Below are 19755 nucleotides of genomic sequence, written 5' to 3'. Positions count from 1 at the left end.
GGGAAACAGACACAGAGATCTGACACCCATTGGCAAGGCTGGACTTGAGGACGCCATAAAACCAGAACAAATGGCAGCCTAGTATCTGCTTTTAATGGATTTCTTTAAACAGACATCACCCATGATACAAACGTGATACCAGACAAGCGATCAAGGCTGAGAAGGAAAAGTCGAACGAACATAAGCAGACAGTTCTGCACACTCAGTCATTCTTTTGCAGCCAGGTAGGATTGGTTGAACATATGGACATACAGTATATCCCTCACATAAGTGTGTGTATATATGATATATATATTACAGCATAGAGATAAGAGTGGAGAAATATAACTTGGTGTGGTGTAAGTGGGAAAACAGTTAGGAATAACAGAAAAGTCAGCTAAACTAGCCTTAGACTGTAATTGATATATAAAATCAATGTTACTGTGGTGACATATTCTCCATCATTACTAGGCTTTATTTTTGACATTATTGTCATGAGCATGTTCTGAGAGGTGTACTGAGCCAAATGAGTGTATACAGAGGGACAGAAGTTAAGCAAAGCCAATGTACTACGCACACAGTCTCCAAATAACCCACTCAGCATGTCAACATGCATACTTGTATTTACAGTGAACAGGGGAGTAAGGGTTTTTAAAAACAGGAACAGGTTTATATGTAATCAAATATATGACATATATTTATTTTCCAATAATTTAGTTTTAATAATCATTATTCAGTAACGGAGGGAGATAAGAAGAGAAGATGCTGTCTCTTACCAGAGAGTGGCTGTCCTCCATGTTTTGAGTCATGGGCTGAATGAACAGCTCCTGTGGTGAGATGGGACTCAGTGCCAGGAAACCTTCTCTGATCCTGAGGGGCACATGCCACATGTGATATACACACCACACCAGGCACAGGATGAATGGTGTATACGGACAAAAACGTTTAGCTCAGTACACACAAGTATCACACTGTAGCCAAACACACAATAACTACAAGGTAGACTAAGGACACACTGGTACTTTTACTCAAGTAATGGGCATACACACACACACACACACACACACACACACACACACACACACACACACACACACACACACACATATATACACACACACACACACATTCGCGCACACACACACACACACACACACACACACACACACACACACACACACACACACAAATACCAACATACCAACACTAACTTATTCGCTCTTCAGAAGACATAACTCACAAGGCTGAGCCGGCACTATGTGTGATGAGAGGGAGAGTAGGACTGTTCTTCTGCGGCAGAGAGAGGGAGAGAGATGGGAACATGTGGATTACTCATGTGAATTCACCTGATTACTGCTGCACACACGGACACTCTTTCTCAGCGATGGTGTCACACGGACACTCTTCCCCAGTTATGGTGTCACAAGGACACTCTTACCCAGCTATGGTGTCACACGGACACTCTTCCCCAGTTATGGTGTCACACGGACACTCTTTCCCAGCTATGGTGTCACACGGACACTCTTCCCCAGCTATGGTGTCTGTACCTGCTCTTTTGCTAGGGTTAGGTCTTAGGGCTATGGTGTCACACGGACACTCTTCCCCGGCTATGGTGTCTGTACCTTCTCTTCTGCTAGGCGTCTCAGCTTCTTGGCTTTGTTTTGCTTGAAGTAGTCCATGATCATCATGGAGGCGTAGATCTTTCCAACTGTCATGTCCGTGTCTGTATGTGCATCCAACCGCCCAACACAGGCAGCCAAGCACACAATGCGGGATGGCGTTTAGCAAACAACAACAATAACAAACAACAAAAGGTGGCTTAAGCGACTAAACAGGCTTTTAATTCCTAATGGATTACAAAAAGGTTAATGGAGTTTTTCCAGATGGGTTATTCAGGCACGTTGAGAGTGTGTTTCAGTCACTATGAGTCAGAGTAAGGAAAGAGAAATAAAGAGCACAGTTGTGTGTGTGTGAAGGAGTGGCAGGTGAGTGCCTGTGTTATTGCACTCGTGAGTGAGTTTACACATTCCTGCTTGTCTCATACCTTTGTTGATAGGCACCAGCAGGTCCAAGGTCTTCTGCGAGAGGTGCGGCCAGATGATGCTGATCTCCTTCTGCAGCTCTGTGTCTAGCTGCAACCGGTCCTCTCCACCTGAATCACCCAAGAGAACCACACCACACATCATCACACCACGCAACATCACATAAAACCACACCGCAGAGTAACATGCAACACCACACCACAAAGCACATTACACCTAACCAAATCACACCTTACACCAAACCATACAGCACACCACACATTACACCACACCACACCTTACACCACACCACACATGACACCACACCACACCACACCACATAATACACCAGACCACACCTTACACCACACCACACATGACACCACACCACACCACACCAAGACCACACCACACCACACCACATAATACACCACACCTTACACCTCACCTTACACCACACCACACCTTATACCACACCACACCTTACACCACACCACACCACACCTTACATCACACACGACACCACACATTACACCACACCACACATTACACCACACCACACCTTACACCAAACCACACCACACATTACATCACACCGCACATTACACCACACCACACTGCACATTACACCACACCACACCGCACCACACATTACACGACACCTTATACCACACCACACCTTATACCACACCACACATTACACCACACCTTATACCACACCACACCTTATACCACACCACACCTTATACCACACCACACATTACACCACACCTTATACCACACACACACACACACACACACACACACACACACACACACACACACACACACACACACACACACATACACACACACACACATACACACACACACACACACACACACACACACACACACACACACACACACACACCTCGAGCTATTTTGACTTCCAGGGCCGTCCGTATGAGAGACATGAGAGTGGAGGAGAAGTGGACGCTCATGTCTTCGTCCACGGGCATGTTCATCAGGACAAGCCTCTGTGCTCAAACACACAAACCAAAGCCATGAGAAGACACATCATTCACACAGCTTTGGTCCATCTGCCAACCTTTTCCACACACATATCAGACAACACCTGGGAGAGGAAATCAGTCATGGCTGCACTCAACACTTGCAGCAGGAAATAGTCTTTCTCAGTGAGTGCTACCACGGTCTAGCCTCAGCTCTCTGCAGTTCAGTATACACATTAGCCTACAGGTGTCTTCCTTCTGCTTAAGTGTGAAGTGAATCTACGTGTCTTACCCTGTAGGCCACTTTGGCTGGGCACTTCTTCCCTAAGCCGAGTGGGGGGGGCATGTGAGTCAGCATCTCGTACATGGCATTGTAGGTAATACGGCCGCTGGAGACATGGAGGCAGAAGAGGAGGATCAGAGGAGGGGGCATTAGTAGAGGAGGGAAATGAAGATGTAGTTCAGTGCTGGGGTGAGACTAGTCCCAAGACAACTAAAACGACCGCTTGATTTCACTGGATTTGACTTTATTAGAGAGGCTATGACCTCACTGCCTTGCATGGGTTGTGTGGGCCATACGGAGAATACACAAGAGATCGAACTCTGCTCTCTCCTGGAGGATTTGGGCATAACATCAGTCCTGTTTCTCACACCAACATCCCTTTGAAATACTGCCATTGATCCCAGATTAACAGCTTCAAAAATACTGAATGATATATTCAGACATTCCTGAATAATATAGTCTATTGTGCTGCTGAGACTCTGAGATTCAAATTTGCCACCCTAAACAGCAGTGTGTTGTGGAGCTCCTTTGCCTCACAGCGCAGAGGGAGGCGTGTCACTCTGGCCTGTCACTCACCAGGCTGCGCGGTCGAACTCCCCCCAGACGCGCACAAACTCATCCAGGTGGTGGGGCCCCAAGATGGAGGAGTCTCGGGTCAGATACTCAAAGTTATCCATGATCACAGCCACAAAGAGATTCAGCATCTGCATTAGATCACACAAATAAGAGGTTGACAGAGAAGTGAAAGTGACAAAGAGCTAATATAGCACAGCACGACTACTGCAACCCACCTTTTCCATCCCCAATTTACTGACCTTTTTTTCTATCCGTTGGCCACCATCTCCTTTGCAATCAAACAATCCCCCCCCCCCCACACATCTGTCAATTGGATCGGCCAGTGCACCTATGGCTAAGGCCACACTAAACCCAACACTTCATCATACTACTACTACTACTACTACTACTACTGCTACTACTACTGCTACTACTAAACCCAACATTTCATCATACTACTACAACTACTATTACTGTTGTTACTATTACTACTGTTACTACTACTTATGTAGTACAGTTGTAGTAGTTGTAGTAGCACTACTGATTGTTATTACCAGGAATGAGCTGAAGAAGATGAAAGACACAAAGTAAAAGTAGGCGAAGTCGGTGCCACATCCCCCCTCGTGGTCGGGGGAAGTGAAGGGGGGAGCGATGGAGAGGTCCGGCTCACACTCCCGCCCCGCCAGACACGACAGCATGATCTCCTGCCACGACTCGCCTGTCGCACTCCTGCACACAAAGGGACTGGGTCAACCAATGAAGCTGCACACAAAGGGACTGGGTCAACCAATGAAGCTGCACACACAGGGACTGGGTCAACCAATGAAGCTGCACACACAGGGACTGGGTCAACCAATGAAGCTGCACACACAGGGACTGGGTCAACCAATGAAGCTGCACACACAGGGACTGGGTCTACCAATGAAGCTGCACACACAGGGACTGGGTCAACCAATGAAGCTGCACACACAGGGACTGGGTCAACCAATGAAGCTGCACACACAGGGACTGGGTCAACCAATGAAGCTGCACACACAGGGACTGGGTCAACCAATGAAGCTGCACACACAGGGACTGGGTCAACCAATGAAGCTGCACACACAGGGACTGGGTCAACCAATGAAGCTGCACACACAGGGACTGGGTCAACCAATGAAGCTGCACACACAGGGACTGGGTCAACCAATGAAGCTGCACACACAGGGACTGGGTCAACCAATGAAGCTGCACACACAGGGACTGGGTCAACCAATGAAGCTGCACACACAGGGACTGGGTCAACCAATGAAGTCACCATCATAACACAGAGACTGGGTCTACCAATGAAGACACCATCATAACACAGAGACTGGGTCACCCAATGAAGTCACCACCATAACACAGAGACTGGGTCACCCAATGAAGACACCTTCATAACACAGGGACTGGGTCTACCAATGAAGACACCTTCATAACACAGGTACTGGGTCACCCAATGAAGACACCATCATAACACAGGGACTGGGTCTCCCAATGAAGACACCATCATAACCCAGGGACTGGGTCAACCAATGAAGACACCATCATAATTCCTATTTACAAAAATATTATTTATGATGAAAGTAAATGTAACACACATGTAACACATTACACATGCATATGTAATACAATGTAATACACTCCCATTCCAAAAACACCCACCCACTCACACACACAGACACACACACACGCTGTTTGAAGAGATGGAGGAGGTCAGCTGGAAAATATCACAGCTATAGTGTGATAACAGAGAGAATGTTCTAAGCCTGGGTGACCTGAGGGGCAACACACACCTGAAGAGCAGCATCAGTGCGCTGGAGAAGTACTTGAAGTTGTTGTGCTGGTTGATGTGGCTCTCGTCATTCAGCTTGATGTTCCCAAACACCTATGGACAGCATTCTTCACAACGTTAATGGCCCTAGCCTGATGACACTTGACTTTCTTCAGCCAGAGGACTTAAAAAAAATGGTGTCTGTAACTGTCTGTAACTGGAGGTTAAGGTAACTTTATCTAGGAGCTGAAAAATCTCACCAAAAGATCTCTTATATCATGACACTGAATACAATTCTCAATTCAATAAGCCCTTACCTGCATGCCGATGATGGCATAGATGAAGAACAACATGGCAATGAGGAGACACACATACGGAAGTGCCTAAAAAGAGAGAGTGCTTGTTAACTACAGACGCCACTTTAACTGGGCTGTTTCACTGTACTGAGCAGAAGCAGCCAGCAGCGCTCACCTTGAATGACTGCACAAAGGTCCAGAGAAGGATGCGGATGGTGTAGCCCTGCCTCAGCAGCTTAATGAGCCGGGCCGTACGGAACAGCTTCAGGAAGCTCATGTTGAAGGTGTTGATTGACTGAGGTGAGGAGAAGGCAGAAGGAGGAGAGAGTGGTTCAATCACAGAGAGAGTAAGGGAGCCGAGGACAGCAACAACAGCCTCATCTGGGCACAGACAGACTGATTCACTTCTCACTGAATCTATAATCCTGAATCATTTCTAAGGGAACAATGACCCCTCTTTATAACTTCCATGTCACCATCACTTCAGCATTACCTGCAAATCCACCACAATCTCCGTTATGCTGCCCAACACGGTGATGAAGTCAAAGATGTTCCATGTGTCCCGAAAGTAGTTCTGTGAGGGGACAACAAGTTATCAATAGTCTGCCTTTGTTTTTTTTTCCATGAACTTGATCACACATTAGTCCTGGATAATTCAATTTAGCTCAATTAGCATTCAATTTAGCTTTGGCATAGGTGCCTCTCGTGAACTGTACTTCAGCCGTTCAGCTCACCACTAAACCAAAGGCCATAATCTTCATGATGCACTCCAGGGAGAAGAGCACTGTGAACGCTGTGTTGAGGTGCTTCAGGACGGTGTCGTATGCAGGGGGAGCAGAGTAGTACTGCATAGGAGACAAGAAGAACAGTAAAATGGAGGTGAGATGAAAGCGTTTGAACTATGATTATATGGTGTGGTATGTACCCCACCCTCCTCATGCCACCCAGTCACAGGCATCTTTGCTGATGGCCAGAAGTGAAGAGAGAAAAACATTCAACGTCAACTTTAAATGAAATGTGCCAACTGTTCCTGAAAAATTATTTGGAAGTCAGTAGGACATTCATTTATTGATAGAGAGATTTTGGTTCAGATATCCTAGGCCTGTGACAAACATTGAGTAACATTGTTCCATTCAGTTTGTTCATCTAGTACAGTATTGGAGTATTCATGGTGGAATGACATATTTTTTTAGATTTGTGGGATAGTGTTTATTTCTGGACCAATCCAGGTCTAACGATGACAAACAGCTATGTGATAAGACTTTGACATTTTCAGTATAATATCTGTTTTGAAGTGATTAAGATGCGGTTACCTTCAACATGAGCACCACTGTGTTGAGGGCGATCATGACCAGAACAGTATTCTCAAAGGAGGGCGACACCACGAAGTGCCAGATGCGGTACTGGAAGGTCTTGTGGTTCTGGGGCATGTAGCGCGTCAGGGGCTTGGCGCTGATGGCAAAGTCAATGCAGGCCCTCTGTGTGCGAAGTACCGGACAACAAGCAGAGAGAGGAGGAGTTGTATAAACACAGGCAGATAGGAAAACTGTTACAGAGATGAACAGAATGAGGGGGGATTAAGAGAGAAGAAGTAGACAGGCGACAAGTTAGTCGATAGATTATAGTGACAGGAGAAAAAAAATCAGAGGGGGCAGAAGATGATCTATTGCCAACACAAGCAGTGGAGAAGTGTTGAGCGTAAGCATAAAAGAGACGGATGAGGCGGCGGCGACGCCGTGAGACAGCTGACACCTCGTTCTTCTCCAGGCTGCACTCCTCCATCATCTTGTCCCCCTGCTCCTGGAAGGTGATGATGATTAGGGCCACGAAGATGTTGACGAAGAAGAAGGGGAAGACCACGAAGTACACCACGTAGAAGACGGACATCTCCATGCGGTTGCCACGGCTGGGCCCGTGATCCTCGTCCGTCACATCGACTGAGTGCTGCAGGACCCTAAGAGGTGACGTACGTCCCACATACAGACATACACACACACACACACACACACACACACACACACACACACACACACACACACACACACACACACACACACACACACACACACACACATGCAGACAGACACACATACACACACACACACACACACACACTCAAGTCACATTTGGTAGGTAATCAGCAGTCGGTTAACACTAAGAGGAGAGTGTGACAAACACAACCAGACACACAGATAAAACAGTCCATCTGGTACTATAGAGTTATGACCGCTTTCTCTCTCACCTCTCTCTCTCTCTCTCTCTCTCTCTCACCTCTCTCTCTCTCACCTCTCTCTCTCTCTCTATCAATCACTCATATGCTAACTGCCTAGCAGCATGTTTTATGGCTTGAGTGTGATATCAACTCTCGTCCAGTGCTGTTTTAACACTAAACAGCACACTGAATCAATTGAATGTCGTCATTAGTGCAGAATGAAATGACAGGAGTTACTATGAGGACAACCCATTTGTGTCTATGAAGAAAGACAAGGCTACTGTGGTGGTGCTGTGTCCTTGCCCAATGTTGGCGGAGAGAGAGAGAAGAGAGAGAGAGAGAGAGAAGAGAGAGAGGAGAGATAGAGAGGAGAGAGAGAGATAGATAGACAAAGGCTACTGTGGTGGTGCTGTGTCCTGACTCAATGGTGAAAACAGTCTTCTTGATACTTTACTGTGACTCATGTGAATGAGTGCTTTGAGCCAAGTGAGCATTATACTTCATGGATCGACTCTTATGATTGATTCAAACCAGCTCTCCTAGAGAACTGAAGAACAGCATTTGTAAAACTACGATGATGCTAGACTGATTTGACAAGTTTTTAAGGGCTTTTAAGAGGATGTTTAAAGGATTTGTCCACATTTTGATCTATAGTTTGCGGTTATTAGAGAAAATACAATCTGACGATGAGTGCACCCTCTAGTCAGTGCGATCAGTCAGCACATCAGGACGAGACGTCAGGACCGAGGTGGCAGACTCACTGAGGCCAGCCCTCTCCGGTGGACACCGTGAAGAGGGTGAGCAGGGCCCAGGCCACGTTGTCGTAGTGGAACTCGTGTCTCCTCCACTCCCGCTTCTTCACCTCCTTCCTGTCTCGGGTGTAGTCGATGTAGTAGCCTCTTTGACGGGGGGGGGGGGGGGGGGGGGGCACAGGGGCACGGAGAGCGTTAGAGCAGGACCCCAAATCATACAGTCAATTGCTGCTAGTCCCGATTCTGTTCATATTACATATCTATTTCATACTGTTCATATCTTAATTATTCACTTATTCCTTATTCCGCTTTAAATATGCACATACTCTACATTTTTACTGCTATTTTGCACTTCTGGATGGATGCTTAACTGCATTTCGTTGTCTCAGTACTTGAACTCTGTGCAATGATAATAAAGTTGAATCTAATCTAATCTATATACAGACCGCAATGATATTTCAGCAGAGCAGAGGAAATCAACACCAATGGAGATGATGGCAAACTCAAAGCATCAGAGGCCTCTCCCTCTCTGTTTTTGTGTGAGAGATAGAGAGGGAGAGAGAGTGTGTGTGTGTGTAGGTGTGTGTATGAATGTGTGGTGGTGTATGTGCCTGTGTGTATGTTAATATGTGCATGAGTGTGTGTGCGTGTGTGTGTGAGTGTTTGTGTGTGTGTGTGTTTGTGTTTGTATTTGTGTGTGTGTGTGTGTGTGTGTGTGTGTGTGTGTGTGTGTGTGTGTGTGTGTGTGTGTGTGTGTGTGTGTGTGACTGTGTGTGTGACTGTGTGTGTGTGCGAGTGTGTATGCTTGCATATCTTGGCTTACTGGCATTCTTTTTCCGTGTTCATAGAGGCATCATTACAGTAGAAGAACTTCCCCTTGAAGAGTTGCACAGCGATGACCGCAAAGATAAACATGAAGAGCTTGTAGACGATGAGGATGTTGAAGACATTCTTCAGGGAGGTGACTACACAGTCAAACACCGCCTGGATGGGCAAAAACACACCCCATGAGGTCAGTCACTCAACCCTCACAAGCAAAGGGGCACTGCAGCTCACATTTCCACAAAGGAAGTTAGAAGACCTGCTACAGTAGATGGCACAGAAAGGTAAGTAGTTGTGAGGAAAAGTTTGTGTCATCGTCTGAGGGGAAGTTTTGTATATACATTACAGACTTGGGGCCGTATTCACAAAGAATCTTAGGGCTAAAAGTAGCTCATAAGTGGCGAATTTAGGAGAAACTCCTAAAAATAATGGGCGTGTCAGTCTTAAATGTAGGACTCCTAATTTTTTTTACTAAGAGCAATTCACAAAATATTTTATCCCTAAAAGTAGCACCTAAGTCTAGGACAGCTTAAAACTCCTCATGAGGACTCCTAAATCACTAAGACCTATTCACAAAAAATCGTAAGATGGCTGCAGCCGACTTGGAATTGATAAAAGACATTGCTTAAATCGTGAAGGTATTAATATTGTCGTAGAATTAGCGCGGGATGCAATGACGCCTTTAAACAACGATGTGTCCCGAAGTGAAATGTTTGGAAACATAAAGATAGCCTATTTGGCTTCGCGGAAAACGCAAATGACGACACTGGGAATCATCAGTCAGCCGTTTAATTCATCAAACTATCAACGCACTGTAGACCCCACATCATCCAACAGTTTATCCAGTTGCTTTTGGACAATCGCCTATTACACAATATCAAAGTAAATTCCATGGCGATCGCAGGAAAGTCCAGTGACGGGACACACATTACAATAATTCGTCCACCGTGGCCTGGATGTACCGATGACTCGTGCATTTCAACGGAGAGCGGTCGCAGGTTTTTGAGAACTTACCAGCTGGATGCCGCTGGGGTGACAGTGGCTATTGGTCCTGGGACCAGTAGGCTTTCGCCTAGGCTACGGTTCACGTTCGTTTCGCTTTGATCAATTAAGATTGGAGGGCTTGAAGGGCCGTATGTGCTGATATTTGAAGTGGTCAAGGGCTGGAAATATAATAGCCTAACAGTTTGCTGGGTGCTTTAATTATTACTGCCTTGATTACATGCAATTGCCATATTATATATTGATCGCTTTCTAATTATCTTATCGTGCAAAGTGTCATTCCCGTTGGATGCACAAACTTGTCATCATGCGTGTGCATTCTGCTAACTGCACTGTCCATAACTATTTAATATGACTTAATTTGAAGCCTAGGTTATTCTCTTATTTTCAGTTGATATAGTGAGATTGTTAGAGGGACGTCACGAATGAGTTTTTAATGAGAGAGCCTGTCAACAACCAATCAACGTCCTCACCTCTTCTAAACTCGTGCATGAGAATCGACGTCATCCATAGCAACGGAGTTTTTATCTTAAGCTTAGGAGTTGGTATTATCCTTAGTATGAGTAGGTCTCAGAGCCGTTGTGAATCACTTTTAAGAAATTACTCCTACGTAAAAGGTTTAAGCGCGAGTTAGGGGCACTCCTAGTGGTAAGATAAAAGGCTTTGTGAATACGGCCCTTGGACTACAGCAAAACACAACACAATGCAGTAGCCAGCAAAACAGGTCCATTCTCAGCTTCCATTTACAATAACATTGTGCAATATGTCAGCAATGTAGCAATTACCGCTTCTATGTGTGCGCATCTGAAAACCCTTGGGTCTGTAACATTATCCATGGACAACCTGCATGAAGACAGACTGCTGCTGAAGCTGAAATGATGTAACGATACCCTGAGAAGAGACTCATGTCTCAAGTACTGCTCTTGAGTAGATTAAACAACATAGATTGCAGTAGGGACCAAATTGCTCCTGAACATCACGTCAAACTGCTCATTGGTCGACATTTAGCAGCAACACAGGCACCTTCAGTTTAGGGAGTCTCTTTAGGCACCTTCAGTTTAGGGAGTCTCTTTGGGCACCTTCAGTTTAGGGAGTCTCTTTTGGCACCTTAAGTTTAGGGAGTCTCTTTAGGCACCTTCAGTTTAGGGAGTCTCCTTAGTCACCTTCAGTTTATGGAGTCTCTTTAGTCACCTTCAGTTTAGGGAGTCTCTTTAGGCACCTTCAGTTTAGGGAGTCTCTTTAGGCACCTTCAGTTTAGTGAGTCTCTTTAGGCACCTTCAGTTTACGGAATCTCTTTAGTCACCTTCAGTTTAGGGAGTCTCTTTAGGCACCTTCAGTTTAGGGAGTCTCTTTAGGCACCTTCAGTTTAGGGAGTGTCTTTAGTCACCTTCAGTTTAGGGAGTCTCTTGATGGTCTTGAGAGGACGGAGGACTCTGAGGACGCGCAGGGACTTGATGGTCTTGATGTCTCGTCCTTTGGTGTTCCTGTTGGCAGAGATGCATGTTTTACTCTGCTACCCCTCAGAAGAAGAAGAAACACACCATTCTATAGACACGATGCACATGCCCACATGCCGACGGAAGTGAGTGTGGGCACAGTCATACTCGTGCACACACACACACAGGCACGCACGCACGCACACACAGGCACGCACGCACGCACACACAGGCACGCACGCATGTACGTATGTACATATGAATCACACATGCACGTACACACGCACACACACACACACACACTCAGTCATACCACACACACATGAACATTGCATAACATATACTATAAGTAAACAAGGGAATAGGACAACATGTATGTGAGGTATCATTGCAACAGCTTTTGATACCTACTACTCTTGCAATTAAGGTGTGAATGGGCATTCTATAGTGTATAGACACGTTCAACAGCAAAAAAACTTTACCAAAATAAAGTTATGAAGTTAAACATTGATAGAGATGGATGAGGTATGACTTATCAAAAGGGACATTTTACCCCATCACATTGCTGTCATCCCCAACAGTGACACAATCCACAGGAACAACAGAGAAAGAAGCGTGTAAGAGAAGGGACATTTATATTCCAAAGAGAAGCAACATGGAGGAGAGTCAGAGAGAGAAATAACATTCACAGTGACAGTAACATTCAAAAGGAAAACTTCATTGCTACATTCATACATCTTTGCCCTTTGCCACATCCTTGACGATTGTATAACTAAACCTACAGATAGAAATGAGGATAGAATACTTTCTTTATAGCGGGAAGAAACATGTACTCAGTGACAGAGAAAGCTCAGTGAGTGAGCAGCCTTGAGCACACAGTAAATAGATAATGATAATGAGTCACTGTTAGTTATACACAAAGTGCCGATAGTTACTTACGTCAGAGCAGTTATACACAAAGCTCCTATAGTTACTTACGTCAGAGCAGTTATACACAAAGTGCCTATAGTTGCTATAGTTACTTACGTCAGAACGGTTATAAACAAAGTGCCTATAGTTGCTATAGTTACTTGCGTAAGAGCAGCTATACACAAAATGCCTATAGTTACTATAGTAACTTACGTCAGAGCAGTTATACACAAAGTGCCTATAGTTGCTATAGTTACTTACGTCAGAGCAGTTATACACAAAGTGCCTATAGTTGCTATAGTTACTTACGTCAGAGCAAAGGCTATCAGTGCTCCCACCACCACAATGAAGTCCAGAAAGTTCCACGGGTCCCGGAAGTATGAGCCATCATGCAGAATCAGGCCTTGGTCGATCATCTTGAAAACACAAAAACAAGACTAACTATCTTAACAAACTATCTTAAATAAATAAATACAAATAATGTGTATCTGTGTGCGTCTGTGGATTATAGCCTCTACTCTCCCTTACAGACAGACAGACACAGACAGACAGACAGACAGACAGACAGACAGACAGACAGACAGACAGACAGACAGACAGACACACACACACACACACACACACACACACATACACACACCTTTATTATCATCTCAAATGTGAAGACACCAGTAAAGACATAGTCAAAGTATCTCAGGACCTGAAAAACACAAAAACAGAGACTAATTAAAAAGTGAATACGCAAAAAACACATGCAAACTATCAGAACGGGCCAAACGTCAGTCAAGTCACACGTGAAGATCTCACTTTGTTCCTCTCCGAGTTTGTTGAGACCGGATCTTCTGCAGCCAAGGCGATGCTGCTCGCCACGATCACCAGGAGGATGGTTAGCTCAAAGTAGCGGATGGTCACTGTGTAGTGACATATCCTTCTCAGCCTACAGGAAGAAGTACATGAACACATACAAATAGAGATTTGTGACACATCCTGCTGGCCTCTACCAAATGTTTACTGCTGTAGAAAAGATCCCTGTCTCATTAGGAGTGACAGCTGGCCTTTATTGCCCCTTTTAGTCAGCGTTTTACAGATCTGGACTCTGGAAATAAATGAGGTCCAGCCCAGACCTCAACGATGCGGGATCACCCCCTGGGTTGGCAGCAGCACCAGTAGCCCACACAGTCAGCCTGAGGCCGAGGGAACGCCCCCGGATCTACTGAGGCAGAGGGGACGCCCCCGGATCTACTGAGGCAGAGGGGACGCCCCCGGATCTACTGAGGCCGAGGGGACGCCTCCGGATCTACTGAGGCAGAGGGGACGCCTCCGGATCTACTGAGGCAGAGGGGACGCCCCCGGATCTACTGAGGCAGAGGGGACGCCTCTGGATCTACTGAGGCAGGGGGGACGCCCCCGGATCTACTGCAGCACCTACCCTCTCTATCACCCAACAACACACACCTACCCTCTCACTCACCCAACAACACACACCTACCCTCTCACTCACCCAACAACACACACCTTCCCTGTCACTCACCCAACAACACACACCTACCCTCTCTATCACCCAACAACACACACCTACCCTCTCACTCACCCAACAACACACACCTACCCTCTCTATCACCTAACAACACACACCTACCCTCTCACTCACCCAACAACACACACCTACCTTCTCACTCACACAACAACACACACCTACCCTCTCACTCACCCAACAACACACACCTACCCTCTCTATCACCCAACACAGGTAAGACACGTTTAGCTATACTGGTTCAGGAAACAAACTAAGCTGTGTGTCTGTATCACAAAATGATAGCCTCTACTCTCCTGGGGACTGTAGCACAAAATGGGAGTCTAACTTGCACTCAAGTTACGTGAGCTCTCTTACGGATTGGAGGCCTTGAAGATGAACATGCTTCCTGGCGCCACGGGTTTGGGTGGGTTGGGTTCCTCTTCCTCGCCTTCCTCTTCATCTCTCTCACTGCGGTCCGAGTCTTTAAAGTTCACTGTGTTCAACGTAACACAGAGCACAAGACACTGAGACTCGGAGGTACACACGCTTCAAATGCATGCCAGACAATCGACTGTGTCCTGCTTCATTCAAACAGAGGTTTGGGATGGAATAGGTTGATAAAGGATTGGAAGAGCTCGTTATATTGAATGATGACATGCTCCACAACAAACTCTGAGTCTTCAGTGCCTTTTGGAATAGCGCTATATTCAATACAATATAGCTTGATCCATCAACAGTAGAATATGCACCCAGCCTCAGATTTGAATGAAGTTCCAACACAAATACATATTTCCCTCCCATGTATCTCTTACTCTACAATTAGACCACAATTAAAGAGTTACCACAGAGAAGAATAGAATGCATTCAAAGAAAACCCTTGTAATGACAACTGATTTCCATTTCACATGAAAACATCCAAATCGTATGTATCATATCCAAGGTAGACATGTTTCACATTGGTGTGAAAACAGCATTCATATCTTAACTTAAATATGATTGGATTAAATCTACATTCAACCCCTTTGTTATATGAACTCATTAACATAATTAGTTGTAATTCCAAGAGATTTTCACAGACTAATTGTTGATTGTAGTGTCTAGCCCATGCGGTTTATGAGACACAGGTTGTCTTTCAGGCACAGATGTTATATCATGCATTCGGAAGTGGCTGTAGGTGTCTACCTCTCTGGTGTCTTTGGCCTAAGGTCTTTCTGGGATGACCCACTGTGCATAGAGTAATCACATTCAAATGCATGCCAGACAATCGACTGTGTCCTGCTTCATTCAAACAGAGGTTTGGGATGGAATAGGTTGATAAAGGATTGGAAGAGCTCGTTATATTGAATGATGACATGCTCCACAACAAACTCTGAGTCTTCAGTGCCTTTTGGAATAGCGCTATATTCAATACAATATAGCTTGATCCATCAACAGTAGAATATGCACCCAGCCTCAGATTTGAATGAAGTTCCAACACAAATACATATTTCCCTCCCATGTATCTCTTACTCTACAATTAGACCACAATTAAAGAGTTACCACAGAGAAGAATAGAATGCATTCAAAGAAAACCCTTGTAATGACAACTGATTTCCATTTCACATGAAAACATCCAAATCGTATGTATCATATCCAAGGTAGACATGTTTCACATTGGTGTGAAAACAGCATTCATATCTTAACTTAAATATGATTGGATTAAATCTACATTCAACCCCTTTGTTATATGAACTCATTAACATAATTAGTTGTAATTCCAAGAGATTTTCACAGACTAATTGTTGATTGTAGTGTCTAGCCCATGCGGTTTATGAGACACAGGTTGTCTTTCAGGCACAGATGTTATATCATGCATTCGGAAGTGGCTGTAGGTGTCTACCTCTCTGGTGTCTTTGGCCTAAGGTCTTTCTGGGATGACCCACTGTGCATAGAGTAATCACATTAGTACAAAACAAAAAGATAAACATCTTTTTTTAAATGAATCTACTGCAGCGAGATTTTTTCTCTCCATTGGAAGCTTTAGTGAGTTCCCCTCAGTAAAATAACAAAAATTGCATCTATAAACAAGCACTCATTCACTCATCTGAAGCCATCATCCCAATCTCAATTAGCTCTTTGAATTGGCAGAACTGAAAGGCATCTGATTGAGCTTCAATTTTATTCACTCAACTCACCTGCCCCTGCCTGCCACACACACCCACACACACACACACACACACACACACACACACACAACCGCCCTCCCGCACACACACACGCAGGCACGCAGGCACACACGCACGCACGCACGCACGCACGCACGCACGCACGCACGCACGCACGCACGCACATACACACACACACACACACACACACACAGCTGTGAAACATTACCAGTCATGGGGACTAGCTCCAACAGAGGTTGTGCCCCGGACATCTCGATGACCACGCTGCTGTCTGCGGGGGGCTCCTCCTGGTTCAGATAGCTGCTGGCATTCTCCGTCAGCTCCAGCCCTCCCTCCTGCACCACCTCCCCGTCGTCCTCCTGCCCTGCATGGACAGACTCCATCAGAGGCTGGGCCTCTGCATCCTCAGGAGCTGCCTGAAGGCCCAGCACGTCAGGCATGGGCTCGCTGGAGTGACATAGAGAAGACATACAGATCCAGGGGGTCACATGTGGATTAAAAGGACACATGAGCAGCATTCCTGGCAGTGTTCATACCTTTTCAGGTAGACATATTAACACAAATATCAGTGAAGGGTAGTCTCCAGAAAATCCTGTATTATAAGTCTAAATATTGTGCGTTTAAGCATTTTAGCAATTTAAACACATCAAACATTGTAACCGTCCAGACAATTCAACTCCATAAACAACTAAAACCATAGAGTATAGTAGTGAACTGTAGAGTCCTGCGGTCACCTCTGGCCATCTCCTGCCCTCTGCGCCTGGCTGGCACCCTCCTCTGGCTGCTCCACTCCTTCAGCTCCCCCAGACTCCGGGGTCTTCCTGTCCCCGCCGTCCGCCTGGGTGGGCGAATCTCTGTTGCGAGCCTCTCTGTGCCGGTGTCTCCTGTGCCGCCCCTCCCCTCCCCCTTCCATCCCCGCCACCACGGCCGCAGCCCGGAATTTCCTCGCCACCCGGTGCCTCCGCTCGGCGTTGGAACGGTGGCCGCCCGCACCCGACCTTTCCTCAGTCACGCAGGTCAGCATTGGCAGAGGCAGAGGCAGAGGCTCCGACTCGGGCGGCTCGGGCATCGGGATGGACATGGGTGGCTCCGGCATGTCCATGACCACGGACATGGGCGACTCGGGCAGGTGTCCCGGGCTGGTCTCTGGGGAGAGGGAGGGCGCGTGGTCCCCCGTGGGGGTGTCCAGGTGGTCCTCCGTGGGGCTGCCCCCGAACAGCTCCTCGCGGCTGGCCACCTGACGCCGCTTGCGTAGCTGGTTCGTGCGCTGCTCCCACACGGACTTCTTCTGGCGCCCACCACGCCGGTTGCCGAAGGGGGCATTGGGGGGCTGCTCTTCAGCCGCATGGCCCCTCCCCCTGATGGGTGGTGCGCTCTCCTCTTCCTCCTCGCCAGGGGGCAGCCGGCCACGGTGGATGGCTCGCTTCCTGTACAGGTATGGCCTTCGTCTTCTTCTGTAGGAGATGACAAGGGGTAGTCAACAGAGGGCAGCAGAGAGCTTACTATTTTCACAAAGCAGGATCAGTTGGAGGCTGTCATATATAGGATGCACTACAGTGGTATTGCCTAGTCCTGATTTTTGTTTTTAGGTCTCACCCTAGAGTTTCTCAGCAGCACGTGAGCACTGCCTGAGCTCAATGGAATATTTATAAACAAGGAGAGACCTAACAAATGCACTGTTACAGGCGCCCAGACGCCACACCAGGAACTGAACTAATAACAAGATTAAGGCATCAAAGATGCCACTGACACCGAAACAGAAAACATAACTGGGTCAACTGGTTCTCAAACAAATTAGATCAGAAGAGAAGAGAAAATGACGTGCAGTCAAAACCCAAATAAATAAACGTACCTGGGAAGAAATGTCACATAACAAAGGCCATGAGAACCAAAGGAAAATAAGGGAGGGGGGGTGGGGGGGTAAAAGGCAAATATATGTCAAAATATCAAGAAATGCACATTTCCATCAGAGAGCGAGATGAGTCAGAGGAGGCAGGCGTAAGTCACGGGAGAGTGTTAGGAGAAGTAGAGAGAGGTCATGGGAGAGTGTGAGGACGAGGAGAGAGAGAGGCTGCTTTACTTACACAGAGGCACATTCTTGTGAAGTCCATGTGACAGATGAGTGAAAACAAGACATTAGTGTATTCAACTCACAACAGACAGACAAAACAGCTGGTGTTACACAGTCCAAAATCAATAAACATGCAGATTTGGAGATTCGAATGTCTCCTCTATAAAGCTCAAGCACTATCGTAAACAACACGTGCCATTCACCCAGAGAAATCATGAAAATCCTCTCAAAATGAACTGATTATCCACTAATTATTAGTTAATTTGTTGGCCACAGAGACACTGTGTTGTTTGGTCTGTGTCGCACCAGAGGTAAATACCAACACCACAGCATGATGGACACATTAGAGAAACATTGGCGTGAGCCTTGTGTCTGATCTTGACAGTCCATCAGGGGTCCTAAATGTCAAACAGACACATATATCAGACACACAGTCAAAAGCACAAGTGACATATGAAACACGTATATATGATTTTATGCATACAATCATCCTCAAAGCCATTCTTTACTCTGATAAAGCCCCCCTGTATTAATTACTGCAATAATGCAAAAACAAACCTCTGCATATGTTTATGATATAAATACATGTCTAAAGAGTTGGTAAAAGGTCTATCAAGACATAATGTTAAGTGTCTCTTCAGAGTTGCTATGCAGGACTCATTCACAGATGCCTGACAACAGTAAACACGAGCATGGCTAGGCCTAAGGGCTATCATGCTAAGGGCTATCATGCAACTTTGTGAAGCAAAGCAACCAAAGGTGCAGCAACCAAATGTGAAGGACAGTAGGTCTCACATGAGGTGAACAGGTGAGAATTACAGCCCTTCACTGCACTGACTGATAAAACAGTGAAGAGATTTATTAAAAGCCTAAATGTCAGTGTAGGTTTTAAATTAAACATCTTAATTCAGTCAAATTAGAACATCTAAATTCATCTCCCACTGTGAGGCAGGGA

General features: G+C 46.0%; 1 protein-coding gene across 1 annotated transcript in view; it reads right to left on the bottom strand.

The window, feature by feature from the left end:
• The window catches only part of cacna1eb (calcium channel, voltage-dependent, R type, alpha 1E subunit b), a gene marked incomplete at its 3' end in the record, with an annotated part of 67484 nt that overhangs the window by 4448 nt on the left and 43281 nt on the right, over window positions 1-19755 (bottom strand). The window contains exons 20-44 of the mRNA XM_080836260.1: window positions 17464-18183; window positions 16938-17176; window positions 14940-15057; window positions 13856-13985; window positions 13689-13748; window positions 13358-13464; window positions 12693-12704; window positions 12091-12187; window positions 9703-9863; window positions 8889-9026; window positions 7668-7869; window positions 7229-7393; window positions 6650-6760; window positions 6409-6489; window positions 6091-6210; window positions 5937-6002; window positions 5642-5733; window positions 4385-4559; window positions 3852-3979; window positions 3285-3381; window positions 2914-3019; window positions 2024-2131; window positions 1602-1702; window positions 1220-1269; window positions 756-849 (exon numbers count right to left, since the gene is read on the bottom strand). Coding sequence (XP_080692386.1) covers window positions 756-849; window positions 1220-1269; window positions 1602-1702; window positions 2024-2131; window positions 2914-3019; window positions 3285-3381; window positions 3852-3979; window positions 4385-4559; window positions 5642-5733; window positions 5937-6002; window positions 6091-6210; window positions 6409-6489; window positions 6650-6760; window positions 7229-7393; window positions 7668-7869; window positions 8889-9026; window positions 9703-9863; window positions 12091-12187; window positions 12693-12704; window positions 13358-13464; window positions 13689-13748; window positions 13856-13985; window positions 14940-15057; window positions 16938-17176; window positions 17464-18183 — 3478 coding nt within the window. The remainder of the gene's footprint in view (window positions 1-755; window positions 850-1219; window positions 1270-1601; window positions 1703-2023; window positions 2132-2913; window positions 3020-3284; window positions 3382-3851; window positions 3980-4384; window positions 4560-5641; window positions 5734-5936; window positions 6003-6090; window positions 6211-6408; window positions 6490-6649; window positions 6761-7228; window positions 7394-7667; window positions 7870-8888; window positions 9027-9702; window positions 9864-12090; window positions 12188-12692; window positions 12705-13357; window positions 13465-13688; window positions 13749-13855; window positions 13986-14939; window positions 15058-16937; window positions 17177-17463; window positions 18184-19755) is intronic.

This window comes from Sprattus sprattus (genome assembly GCF_963457725.1).
Source record: "Sprattus sprattus genome assembly, chromosome: 4".
Lineage (NCBI taxonomy): Eukaryota > Metazoa > Chordata > Actinopteri > Clupeiformes > Clupeidae > Sprattus > Sprattus sprattus.
Note: the sequence above shows the minus strand (reverse complement) of the source record. Positions and strands in the feature narration are given on the sequence as shown.